General features: G+C 44.3%; 1 protein-coding gene across 6 annotated transcripts in view; it reads right to left on the bottom strand.

Moving 5' to 3' along the window:
• Window positions 1-13425, bottom strand: part of MYO3A (myosin IIIA) — a 125030-nt gene extending 111605 nt beyond the window's left edge. For all 6 annotated transcript variants that reach the window (XR_012628692.1, XR_012628693.1, XR_012628694.1 and 3 more), the window contains exons 1-2: window positions 13347-13425; window positions 1374-1556 (exon numbers count right to left, since the gene is read on the bottom strand). Coding sequence is in view for 3 of the 6 variants with exons in the window: in XM_074866401.1 (XP_074722502.1) it covers window positions 1374-1541 (168 nt within the window). In the remaining 3 variants the exon portion in view is untranslated. The remainder of the gene's footprint in view (window positions 1-1373; window positions 1557-13346) is intronic.
• Between the last annotated feature and the right edge of the window lie 961 nt (window positions 13426-14386).

Here is a 14386-nt window from a genome sequence, read left to right as displayed (position 1 = left end):
ATAGCCAGTTGCCACTTAAGAATCATCCCTGAATACTTTCGAAATAGATAAAAGCAGAAGCATTTCCTGCTATACAGGCATTTAGACGAACATCAACTGCAAGAAAATCCTGCTTATTTATTGTAAGCACAAGAACCTTGTTTACACAAAGCAACAGCGTCAAAACCAGAGTTTCCAATGCATTTGAATTCATCAAGACGCTTATCACTTGGCTGCAGATCACATTTACTTTGGGAGAGGTATGTGATATTGAATTGAGATAAGCCTCCTTTTGTTGCTTCGAAAGCATGCTGAAATAAAAAGCAGATCAACAAGAAACACAGCAAAGAATGCAAGATGCTACGTTTTCACAAACACATTTCATGGACTTAGGGGCCACGGGATCGTAATTTGACACTGTGATATGCAGGGGTAGACAGAGCCCTGTGTGGCTGCAGCTCCAGACCTGCAGCATTTCCCATGGCATGCTCTTCCCTTCCTGACCAGATCTCGTGCAATGGAGGCACATGCCTCACAACCCTACACTGGGAGTGCAAAAGATGAGCTCAAAGGGGCCACCTGAAACAGGAACAGCTCCTTGTCCATGTTTTGTGAGTTATTGTTCTCAAGAAAAATCCCAAGCCATGTGCAGCACCACTGAAGTTAACTGGGTATGCCAGTTGTTCTTCCTTACTCTTTGAGCATTAATCTGCCACCGAACAAATGTCAGTCATTGAGAACAAAAAGCATACTGTACAACATAATAATTCCACCTCCCAGTCACCTGGTCCTTTGTGTGTAGGAGCTATTGCCTTTGTATTTTCCATTTGAAAAGATGGATCCCTCTGTGATATCTAGGTATTTTGACATATTCTGAAAATGCAAAACCAACAGTAACAATAAAAATAAAGTATGCTATTTTATTTTTAAAGTAAGTGTCATAGCATGTAAGTCAGCTAAAAGCACGGACTCAAAATAAATGCTTGAAGGTACATCTAAAGCACTTAAAAGTACATTTTTTTTTTTTTTTTACATACTAGCCAGTAAGAAAAAAGGAAAGGGACCAACGTAAAAATAGAAGCAGCTAGGACTCCTGGTACTGAAAAGGAAAACAACCAGCTCTGCTTCTGAAAGTAAAAGATAAACAAGGGGGAACCAAAAGTAAAAATAAAAAATTTTAGGTATACCTCTGACTTCTACCATATGCAACCACTTCCAAGATCACTTATGATATGAAAAATGCATGGATAGCTAGCCTGATACTTAGCAGGCTGAAGCAGTTTATTCCACTATCACTTCTAATGCAAATGATCTATCGAGAATAAAAGAAAAAAAGACTACATGAATTCATTTACAATTAAATAAGCATAAACCAAATAATTTAAGTAGCTTACATGAACAGGATCCAAAATTTTGACTGCTGCTTTGCTGCCATTTTTCTTATTTAACACCTTGAAAACTTTTCCATATGTTCCTTTGCCAATAGTCTCAATTATTTCCCAGGTATCTGAAGGATCAGGAAAGTTATCAAATATTATTGTTTTTCCAGTCAACGGTAGCATCTCAAATGATGGCTCCTAGGAAAGAGAGATTTCAATATTCACTCAACAAATGGTTAATAGTAATTGGTTCCCTACAAATGCAAAGAGAAATACAGATTCCAGTCTCAAACACTAGAAGTGTTTTTGCATGTAGTGTGCATGCACTGAAAGCATAATGAACAATAAATGCTGCACTTAATACAGGTATGTGCAGTCAGCACAATATCAAATGAAGGGAAATTCAAATAATAATCTGAACTAATTTCACTATTTCAGGCTTGAGTGAAGTCAGCACAAACTTTACCATGCACGTCAATGAAACGGTAATATCACTGTGGGATTTTCTGAGGGGCAGAGGAACGGGAGTCAAGTTCATAAAATCCAAAAGAATTTGGCTCCATTCCCAAGAATCAGGCAAGAAGAGAAAAACACCCCCATAAAACATGTTAAATAGTAGCATTGCAACTTTTACAGCAGTTTTATAATACTACTCTTACCATTTGAATTTTTATACTGATCTCATAAGGCCAAGCAGATCAAAGTAGCAGATCTTTTCACAATATTATGGTTTTCTGACAGCCAAGCATTTAGAGTCATGGAAAACATGTTCACTGATGTACATTCATTAACAACTGTTTTACATATGATGGAATTGTATCCGTCACTGACAAGGTTACACCTATGCCATGGTCAGTGACGGATACAATTCACTTACACATGCCTTTATAGTGACTAACTATCCAGCAGCTACAGTGGTAACAACAAAGCACAAACCCCCCAGAAAAACAACAACAAAACAGAAACCCCACTTTTACCCATTGTTAAGAACAGCCAAGAACTCAGTAGAAATGTGTTAAAAATTACATTCTCATATTCTTAATTGTAGAGCCAAGGCTGAAAAAGAGAAGGGGCAGGGAAGAGGACAGACTCAAGCCCTTACTAAGCAAGCCAGCTACCAAGTGCTTAAGTCCTTTCCGAGCACAATATATGGTAAATGAGCCAGGTTTGGAGAGTCATTTTCATATACCCATTTAAAAAACATTTTAGATAGTACTTTATAAAGTGTATTTAAATTTATACTTATTCTTGTATTTTTTTATGTCAACAGCACAAATCTACAAACTTAAAGCATTTTATATGATATTATGCCAGTGACAGAAATTGCATCATGATACCATAGTACTTTTTTTGATAATGAAGAAAATTGCTTCAATTTCAGTTTCATCCATGGCTTCCAGCATACTAGCCATACTTTCTTTCTTTATCTGCTTATTCATATAACCATGTATATCCACTACACATACAGTATGTATACCCCTAGAAGTAACTGAAATCACAGAATCATAGAAATGGTTTGGGTTGGAAAGGACCTTAAAGGTCATCTAGTTCCAACCCTCCCGTCATGGGCAGGGACACCTTCCCCTAGACCAGGTTGCTCAAAGCCCCGTCCAACCTGGCCTTGAACACTTCCAGGGAGGGGGCAGCCACAGCTTCTCTGGGCAACCTGTTCCAGTGTCTCACCATCCTCACAAGAAAGAATTTCTTCCTTCTATCTAATCTAAATCTACCCTCTTTCAGTTTAAAACCATTACCCCTTGTCCTATCCCTACACTCCCTGACAAAGGGTCCTTCCTTTCCTGTAGGCCCCCTTGAAGTACTGGAAGGCCGCTATAAGGTGTCCCCGGAGCCTTCTCTTCTCCAGGCTGAACAACCCCAACTCTCTCAGCTTGTCCTTACAGGGGAGGTGCTCCAGCCCCCTCATCCTCTTCGTGGCTCTCCTTTGGACCCACTTGAGCAGGTCCATGTCCTTTTTATGTTGGGGGCCCCAGAGCTGGACACAGAACTCCAGGTGGGGTCTCATGAGAGTGGAGTAGAGGGGAGAATCACCTCCCTTGACCTGCTGGCCACACTTCTCTTGATGCAGCCCAGGACGCAGTTGGCTTTCTGGGTTGTGAGTGCACATTGCTAGCTCATAGTCCATCCACTAATACTCCCAAGTTCTTCTCCTCAGGGCTGCTCTCAATCTAGTCATTGCCCAGCCTGTATTTGTGCTTGGGATTGCCCCAACCCATGTGCAGGACCTTGCACTCAGCCTTGTTGAACCCCATGAGGTTTGCACAGGCCCACCTCTCAAGCCTCTCCAAGTCCCCCTGGATGGCATCCCTTCCCCGCAGCATGTCGACTGCACCACAAAGCCTGGTGTTGTCGGCAAACTCGTTGAAGGTGCACTCAATCCCACTGTCCATGTCACCAACAAAGATGTTAAACAGCGCCAGTCCCAACACCAACCCCTGAGGAACACCACTTGTCACTGCTCTCCCCACCTGGACATCAAGCCGTTGACTGCAACTCTTTGAGTGTGACCAGCCAGCCAATTCCTTATCCACTGAGTGGTCCATCCGTCAAATCCATATCTCTCCAATTTATAGACAAGGATGTTGTGTGGGACAGTGACAAATGCTTTGTACAAGTCCAGGTAGATGACGTCAGATGTTCTTCCCTTATCCACCAATGCTGTAACCCCATCATAGAAGGCCACCAAATTCATCAGGCATGATTTGCCCTTAGTAAGGCCACGCTGGGTGTCACCAATCACCTCCTTATTTTTCATGTGCCCTAGCACAGCTTCCAGGAGGAAGCTCCATGATCTTGCCAGGCACACAGGTGAGGCTGACTAGCCTGTAGTTCCCCAGGTCTTCTTTTTTTCTCCCTTTTTAAAAATGGGGTTTATGTTTCTTCCCCTTTTCCAGTCAGGGAACTTCACCGGACTGCCACGACTTCTCAAATATGATGCATGGTAGCTTAGCTATTTCATCCGCCAGTTCCCTCAGATGCATCTCATCAGGTCCCATGTACTTGTGCACCTTCAGGTTCCTTAAATGGTCTTGCACCTGATCATCTCCTACAGTGGATGGTTCTTCATTCTCCCAATTCCCACCTTTCCCCTCTGTGACTTGGGTGGTGTGGCTGGAGCCCTTGCTGGTGAAGACTGAGGCAAAAAAAGTTGTTGAGTGCCTCAGCCTTCTCCGTGTCCCAGATAACCAGGTCTCCCATATCCTTCCAGAGAAGGTCCACATTTTCCCTAGTCTTCCTTTTATCACCGACACACCTATAGAAGCTTTTCTTGTTACCCTTGATGTCCCTGGCCAGATTTAATTGTCAGGGCTTTCTCTTTTCTAACCTGATCCCTGGCTGCTTAGACAATTTCTCTGTATTCCTCCCAGGCTACCTATCCTTGCTTCCACCCTCTGTAGGCTTCCTTTTTGTGTTTGAGCTTGTCCAGGAGCTCCTTGTTCATCCATACAGGCCTCCTGGTGTTCTTCCCTGACTTCCTCTTTGTTGGGATGCATTGCTCCTGAGCTTGGTGGAGGTGATCCTTGAATATTAACCAGCTTTCTTGGGCCTCTCTTTCCTCCAGGGCTTTATCCCGTGATATTCTGCCAAGCAGATCCCAGAAGAGGCCAAAGTCTGCTCTCCTGAAGCCCGGGGCAGCAAGCTTGCTGTGCACCCTCTTCACTGCCCTAAGAATCTTGAATTCCAGCATTTCATGGTCACTGCAGCCAAGGCTGTCCTTGAGCTTCACATTCCCCACCAGCCCTTCCCTGTTGGTGAGAACAAGGTCCAGCATAGCACCTCTCCTTGTTGGCTCCTCTATCACTCAGAGTAGCAAGTTATCATCAGTGCATTCCCTCCAACAGATACTGGGGCAGCTGAAGTCCCCCATGAGGACCAGGGCTTGTGAATGTGAGGCTGCTCCTATCTGTCTACAGAGAGGGCCTCGTTCACTCAGTCTTCCTGGTCAGGTGGTCTGTAGCAGACCCCCACTCTAACGTCTCCTGTCCCTGCTGTCCCTTTAATCCTGACCCATAAACTCTGTCATCCATCCCCAGGCAGAGCTCCATGCGCTCCAGCTTGTCATTGACATACAGGGTGATACCCCCCTCCTCGTCTCCCCTGCCTGTCCTTCCTAAAGAGCCTGTATTCTTCTATCCCAACACTCCAGCCAGTCATAGGAGCCATCTCACCTCACCTCCTGTGATGCCAACAGGATCGTTGCCCTGCAGGCACATGCATGTCTCTAACTCCTCCTGTTTATTCCCCATGCTGCGTGCGTTTGCATAGAGGCATTTAAGTTGGGCCCCCATTGAAGCTGACTTACTGGCTGGAATTCCGTTGTGCTGCTCTTCAGGTGCTCTCCTGCTGACCTGTGACCCCTCTCCAGGCTCTGGGCATCTATTGCTGGCACTGACATCAAGCTGGTGGGAGTGGGAGGGATTGAGGTTCCCCTGCCCCAGCAACTTTAGTTTAATGGACTGCTATACAAACACACATTGTACCAGCTCTTTCAATTATCTGATATGCATACTGGCGCATCATGTGTGTTCAGACTAATTTTCTACTGGATAATACAAGCTCGCCTGGGGAACACAGGGCTCAGGATTCGTCCCATCATTCTGCTCATGGTTGATTAGCTCACTGATGAGTAAGAAGACAGGGTTTTCTTCTCTCTCTCCTTCCCCCTCCTATTTTTTTTTTTTTTTTTAATATATACATGACTATTAAGAACTTCTATACCTGCTCACGCAGCAAAGCGATGAAATATCCTTTTGACACCAGGAAACCTGCAGCAGTCTGTTGCATACCAAGGACTGCAATCAGTACTGCCTCAGCACCTTGATTTCAAGGGTTGTGAGAACAAAAAGACCCAATTTTATCTGCTACAATGAAATCTCCCTTAACACAAATCCAGGTTAAGGTTAAAGTAAACACAGAGGGTCAGGATCTGGAGACACATAGCTGTAATACGTAAATCCTCAAATTTCTATTCCAGATTCAAAATTTGATTTTTCCTTCTGTCCAACCCTCCCCCTGGGATTCATATAGACACAAGTCAGCCAGGACATTGACTACAGTCTCTTTGTAAGGCATTACCTTTCCACCTCATACCTAGTATTTATCCATGCCTTGGGAGCTTTACCATGTCCAGGTGAAGCCATCTCTTCCCCAAGAAATGAACACAAACAAGTTACAACAGTGTTTTTTTGGAACTTTCTTTTTCTTTTGCCTATAAAATAGCAGTCAAATACAGTTGTTCTGTTTGGGTTTTTTTAAAAATATTTTTATACATATATATAAATGTTTTGCAATTAGCTCATAATTGGGACTACACAAAATAATCACCAAATTGGGGATGACAAAGGGATTAGGATGTATAATCCCAAAGCCTTGCTTTGAAATTTCTCTATTTGAACTTTACGTTGTAGAGTTGAGGTTAACTATTTGTTTAAATTTTTACTGGATACTCAATCCATAACTAGTAATTTCTTGGGAGAAAAAAAAAAAAAAAAGTAGAGTGCTACCAATGGGTGCCTTCATAAGAACCAAGATGTCCAAATCATGTTGAAGTCTGTCTACATACAAATTATTTTCTACAGAATATGGAGTTTTTCATCAAAATCTAGGGCTTGCTATATCCCACATTACAAGAATACACAGTAAGAGACTGACCCAGGCAGCTTACAGTAGGAGATATGCAGAAGTTGAAGAAAGGAAGACTCACTGAGCTCTTAAGATGCAGGAATGCAAAGACCAGCTTCACATATTTAGCCCGTGACAGAGACAAGCAGGGAACTCTGACACCTTCAATCTCCAAATACACCCTTAAGCAGAGGTCCACCCCTCTGCATGGAGCCTTTACAACAAGTAGAACATTCTAAGAAAAACCATGTACATCAAAACCTGCAGCTTCAGACAGCTTCCAGGCTTCATTAACTTCCTATACATTAACAGAATGCAGCTGAAATTCATTGACTCTCAGTATCAATTGCTTACTTGTCTGCAGAGAGTGGTACAAGGAGAACTGTTAAAGGCCTGAAGAAACAAGATCCTGCAGGTGCTATTTGGCTACCAGAGAAGAGTGGCAGAGACGCTGTCATATGCTTGCATTTTCCTCTGCAAATCACACTAGTTGCACATCATCTTGTCTTAAGAAAATTCACCACATACTAAACAATAATGCATTCAATAGCTGTCATACTTTGTTCAATAATTTAAGAGTGCTATTCCAGAAAGAATTATTTACCCTAATCCTTTGTCTTTTGATTTACAGCTTCAAAATCATGACTTGAATAAGTTATATTGAACATCATCTTTCCTCAGTTCCACCATGTTTAAGAACAAGCCCCTGCAGATAAATTGCTTAGCTTCCATATCTATTATTAAAAATATATTAAAAAGAATGATTTCAAGTGTTCTGTCCTGGGTGATGAATAATGTTTTATCACATCTTAGTGAAGTTGAGAAAGCTGATAATGATTTAACCTCATATTTCAGCAATAAATTGGACTGTCTCTGGAATATGTCTGGATGCCCAAACAACTGGGTAATTTATCATACCCCCATCATTAAAAAATTACTTTAAAAACCACAATTTACAACTTGATCCAAATTTCTGAGCTAGGAACATACCCTCGAACCTCTATAAAAACCCTTTAAAATAGTTCTGGTGTGCTCAGTGTGACAGTTCACTCAACTCATTTCAGATTTTGGCTAATCCAGCTCATGCTAAAGCCTCATGTATGCTGGGAGCAGGCCATCAGGTCAAAGCCAGAGCATCATGTAGGCAAGACAGTGGCCAGAAAGAGCTAAAGGGTCATTATGTACCGTTATCACCTGCTAATTGCTGCCTCCTGCACCCAGTATCTTTTGATTGGCAGTTTCCTCAGAATCGTTAATTTAGGGACAAGACCAAACTTCCAAACTGAAAGGTAGAAAACATCAGCCTACCCAAAAAGTTTTTGAAGCAGATCCAACAGCAGCTGAACCGCTGAGGCTTTCCTGCTCCCTGGTGTGATACAGGCAATGCTGTGATGGAAGAGATGAGCACTCTCACCCTCAGCTAGATAACTAAGTCTTCTTTTTTGTTTTGCTCATAAATGCACAAACTAAGAGTTATGGGTTACAAATTATGAAACCTTATGACTTGAGTGGTGAATAAGTGAATTCACGTGATAGACTGGTCTGGGCAAAAAGGGATTCAGCCCCTATTTGGTGTGTTTGTTTGTTGTATTTCCTAATAATCACAGCGCTCTGTAATTATTTGCTTCCTAGGTCACATCAAACACACACACCCTATGCAGCAGACCTCAGGTCATGTACTAGATATATCCAGAGATGCTGTGTTCAGCATCAATGCTGGCAGATCACTGCATTCTCCATCCCTTTCAGTACCTAGCTAGTTTGGAGAGGAACGGGAAGGGAAGGGACAGCCTCATAAAGAACATAGTTTATCTCCTGTGGACTATCTGATTGCTGCAAAGGCAATTCAGTGAAGCACATTTATCACACCCAAAACTTAAGACACATACCAATTGCACTGTTGAGGGCTTTATGGTCAAGGCCACAGAGCATTACAGACAATAGAGTCAAGTAGGAATAAGCAATAGGTTTAGCTTCTGCAGGCTGGGTTGCAAGCACAATGCAGCCTGAATTTCACATAGAATATTACACGGTAATCCAATATTTTTACTACTGTTTCATACCACCTAAGTTTGCAACTTCTTTCTAAACCTTCCCACTCTAACAGTTTCTGAATGCACCTCCATCTCACTTGGATAAAAGCATATCCATTTCCTCCACAAGAAGCTGATAAAACAAGAGAGGCACCTTACCTCATGTCATTCATCCTTCTCCAAAAAGGAAGTCTATGTGATTAGCAGAGCAGATACCTATTCATATATCCAGCCTTTAGGTTCCCATCAGCACCTTGTCTCCTGGCTACCACAGTATTCTGATCTTGAAAATTAGGACTAGGACCTCATGGGTTCAGTTCAAAACACATCTACTGAGGTCTTTTTTGATCTCTTGGGTTTTTTTGTTCACATCACTTCCCCCTGCAAACACTACCTGTGTTTAACCAGACAGCTCCTCCACATATCCTACCCTGTAATTTGCCAGACATCTTCAGGTGTGTCACGAGAGGTGGATGTCAGGAGCCAGCAACAGTAGCTTACATTGCCTGCTGGGTCTGCTACCTCTGTGGAGATGACACTCACAGTCCTCCAGACTCTGAAACTTGCCTAACCCCACAACACATTTCCTCTTCTTTCATGAATTTACGCCACACTGACAAGTACTTCATAAGAAAGTTAAAGATTGCTACATGGAATTCTTTAAGCCAAGAGCATGAGGCTACAATACACCATTCATCACACTAACACCTAGCACTTTCTGGATAACTGTCCAAATAATTTGATTGTTCAACCATGAACATGGATGGCAGCTCAGATCCTGAGCTAGTATAAATGTAGCTGTAACCAGCCATTTATGCAGCATACTATCTCATCTATCATTCAAAAAATAACTTTTGGTCTGGAAATTCCAGTATCACCCCCACTTAATTCTGGGGGATATTTGGTCTCTGATTTTTACGATGATACAACGTATATCTGCATGGGAACTACAGTCAAATCTAAACTTGGTGTGAGCAGATTATCTAGTTTTGCAATTAGTTAAAAACAAGTGTTTAGAACACAACTGGGTTTTTCACTGCATTTGTCAAACTCTGAATATACTTATCATTTCACTCAACAACAAAAATATAATTTTGCACGATTACATAATTTTTGTACTATCCATGTGTCTATCTGAATTATTGTGCATCAGTTTCCTTACTACTTTCCACCCTATATGTCCCCCAGTGTTTTCCCAGAACTGACCAATTGTCTTTCCCATCTGCAAGAAACTTTCCAGAGGGAAGAAAAACCTCTTTAGCCCCAGCTACAGTAGATGAAGAATAAAAAACAACCTTCTCTAACAGTCAGTCCACTTCTTTCACTGTTGTGTACTTATACAAGAAAGACACAACAGCTGGGATTCACCTAACTTGACATGTACAATATACCTACTGGAACCTAAGATAGATACTATAATGCCATTTTGGTCAGTCAAAGCAATCAAAAATTGATCTCCCTGGCATACTTAGCATCTACCTTAGCATAAGATTTGCTCTCAAGACTCTATTGATTATACTGGCTAAGTTTCCATTGACTACAACAGGATCCCAGTCATACAACTTCAGATGTAGATGTTAAGTGAAATTAATCCTATCCTACTTAACTGCTGGAAACAAAGTGTTATAGCCTGACAGCTGACAAAAATGTGTATCAGCTGCACGCTACAGTCAGGGAAACTGCAAGGCAGCCACATCTCATCACCTGAAAGTAGACAGGCAACTTGGACATTGTCTGATGATGCACAGAAAGGGGTAGAACCATGCAATGACATTGCCAAGCAAACTTTGAACCCGACAACTGAACCCTAAATTAATGTAAACGCAAAAATAAATGCTTGCTTTAAAGCATTTGCAGGCAAGGAGTGGTGATAAATTTAGCTTAATCTCAGACAATGTATTTCCTGGGCACAATTCAAAATATATACGTTAATCTTAGGGCTGCTCAAGGAAAAAATTCATCCATTTCTGAGGTCACTTTTTAGTGTTCACTCTCTGAAGGGCTGGGTAACTGCTTCTTGTGTTTCGAAAAACTTTTCCTCTTTGCTGACTGTTATCCAGTCACAATTTTCCCAACAAAGCAAGACAGCTTTCAGAGAAACTTGATGCCTCTGGACTCATTGACCTTTTTAAAACTTCTACACACAGCAGAGAAACAGTACTGTGTGGTATCAATACCTGATCTCCTTCTATTGATAAACGCATATTGGGTGTCCACACTGACATTTCATCTGCTGATTATTATTCATGTGATCTTGACATTTCAACTTGTTGCAGACTGAACTGGCCAGCCCTGTGCATGGGAGGCTTCAGCTCTTCACTCTCTGAACATTCTCAGAGGGAGCTGCTGGAAAAGATCTACCTCAGTGTTAGGTTCCACCTTGGTTTTCTTCCATTCCCCCCATGACTTGCAACAGTCAGTCCTACTGCATGCTGAGGTTTACAGTTCTCAGGAAACTCCATTGGAGGAGGATTTTTTTAAGCAACAGGTTAAAGAATCAGCAAGGGCTGTAAGCATTCAATCGAATCTCATGCCTAGGGGCTACTCACTGGATGACAATCCCTCAGAGCTCAAACATGACATCAGTGCAGGATCCCAATTTTTTGAAGCCAACCTCTAGTTATAGGAAGAGGGTATAAAAAGAACATGGAAACAAAATGCTAAATTTAATTACTGTAGTCCATTATAAAGGCTCTGGTACTTTGAAAACAAATGAGAGCTAAAGATTTTTGTGGCAATTGTCATCCAAAGTAAAATATTTATGCAGGGGCATTACAATCGTGAAACCAAGATTAATAATGGAAGGGGAAATGGTTCATTATCAAATTGTATTTGGACCTTGTGCCACCAGAAGTAATGATCTGGCATTAGCAATCCATGAACTGAATCATTCTGTGGCTCCCAGAAGAGAGGCAGTGCAAATGATGAGAATAATTTTTCAATGACTACACAGCAGATCAATATATTAGCAAAGGACTTAGCTTTCAAAGCTAAAGCATCCCTTAATTTTCCTATTTTAACACAGTAAAACTTTATAAGGCCATAAAAATCAATACGGTGCGATCTCACTCCCTATTTCTCAGAACTTCTAACAGCAGCAAAGTGGCAACTCAGAATGAATTTAGCAGCTGTATCAATGAGTTTTGGCAGGGCTTGAAATGAAGGTGATAGAGTCATTTGATAGCAAGATAAGGAAGACATTACAGACAGCAATCAGATTCGCAAGCACTTAACGTTAGCAGAAAGAAGTTACAGGGTACGAGCGTATACTGGGATGCTGCAGGCACGGTAAGATTTCATGCGTGTCGTGCCGAGGCCCACGGTCACGCCAGAGGCCTGCGGGTCAGGCGGGCGGGCAGCGCCTGCCCTGCTCGGGGAGGGCCGGCAGCCGGCCTCAGCGCCCCGGCTGGGCTCACAAGCACGCAGGGGTCCTGACACCTCTGCTGAACACTCTACACGCTTTCCTTACCCAGAAACTCACTCAGAAAAAAAAAAAAAAAAAAAAAAAAGTTTTAAAAAAAAGTAGAAACAAGCAGAATTCACCCAGGGGCCTGAACGAGGGAGCCCGGGGGAAGGGGCCGGGGCCAACCCGCACCCTCCGCACGCCTCCCGGGGCCGGGACCTCCCCGGCCCCGAGCAGCGCCGCTCGCAGGCCGCGCACCCCCGCCACGCCTGACCGCCCCGCCGCTGCCTACAGCGCCCGGCCCGGCACGGGGGCTCCGGAACCCTCCGGTTCCCTGCTGCGGACCCCTCCGGGCGCCGGGCCGCCATCTCGGGAAGGGCGGCGGGCCGCCCCGAAGCCCCTTGACGAGGCGTGGCCGCCGGACTCCCTGGGGAGCGGGGTTACACAGTGGCGGCGGAGCCGCCCGTCACTCACCTGCCCCGGGATTCCCCCTCCTGCCCTGCCCGCCGCTCCCGGGTCGGGGATTACCCGCAGCGAAACCTCCGGTCCCCGCAGAGCCAGCCCCGCTACCTCTGGCCGCCGTGCCTCGTATTCCCCCTCCTCCTCCTCACAGCCCCGGCCTGGCCGCAGTTGGGGTCAGCGGCGGATGAGCGGTTTGCCCCACTAATCCCCCGCAAGCGCCGGCAAAGCCGGGAGGGCTCGGCCTGGCCCCAGGCAGGGCGCGGCGGGGGGCGCTGAGGCGGCCCGGCCTCCCCCCTCCCCGGCGGGGAAACGGGCGGCTGCGGAGCGAGCAGCCGAGCCACCCCGGCCCGGAGGGGCCCCAACCAACCTGGGGGCCCGGGCCGAGCGCGTCCGCAGCGGGGTCACGGCCGCCGGGCCGGGCCCACACGAGACGGAGGGACTACACCGCACCTGTCGACCGCGGAGCGTCCCGGGGGGGCAGCGGACTTGGAAGAGGAGAGCTGAGAACGGCGTCCCCGGGCTGCGGACGGCCGCGCCGCCCCGCCGAAACCTAATAATGGACTTACCTGGGCCGCTAAAAATAAGTGAGATCCGGTGCCTGCACAGAGCTCACGTTATTACCCGTTGCAGAGAGGCGACTACACGGCGGCAGCACAACATACATGATAGTAGGGTGAAGATGGAAGACAAAGTACTCAGAAGTGGGGAAATGGGTGAAGTTTATCAGTACAGCTCCTGTGTGATATACGAGCCAGGCTTTAATCATGCTTCTTAGGTTTTCTTTGGAGGACCCCTGCCACATCCACTGCAAAGAAGCAGCCAAACTTAATCAACACTGGGGAACGTGTGCCTCCATCTGAGACTTCTGTCACATTGAGTTTGTCTCCTTCCATTTTTCTAAGAACATTTGAACCTGGTTTATGTTTTCAGACAGGTCTGGCAGTAGGGGAGTTGTTCCAGAGTTTATAATGTTGTACATCTTTCACAAAAGCAGAGTAGTTCATGGATGGCCTTTCCATGTGAATATATCCACGATGGGAAAGTCTGCTTATCCCATCCCAGACATCAAAGAAAGCACATGGACAAGAAGCCTTATAAAATTCCTCACTGTGGGAAAATCATCAGTAGAAACTTCTATATTCTTAAACCCCAAAGCTAAACAGCCATCAACCAGACATTTGTAAGGACAAGAGGTCCCCTTAATCCCTTCAAAGCACTACTTTACTATATAAAAATTATTAACATTTTTAGGCTGTGTGAAGCATTATGCACATAGAAATTTATGAGGAAAGTTTAAGGTGCCATATAGCCTTTATTAACTTCACAGAACCACAGATTCATTCAGGCTGGAAAAGACCCTTGGGATCATCAAATCCAACTTCTTTCATTGATGGCTGCTCTGTCCCTCTATAACCGTTCCTCCTCCCCTGGTTGAGACCCTATAAAAATACAAAATGAGCCTCCTAGTTTTATAATCCCATTTTACTAAT

Source organism: Strix uralensis, chromosome 1 (genome assembly GCF_047716275.1).
Source record: "Strix uralensis isolate ZFMK-TIS-50842 chromosome 1, bStrUra1, whole genome shotgun sequence".
NCBI classification, from domain to species: Eukaryota; Metazoa; Chordata; class Aves; order Strigiformes; family Strigidae; genus Strix; species Strix uralensis.
Note: the sequence above shows the minus strand (reverse complement) of the source record. Positions and strands in the feature narration are given on the sequence as shown.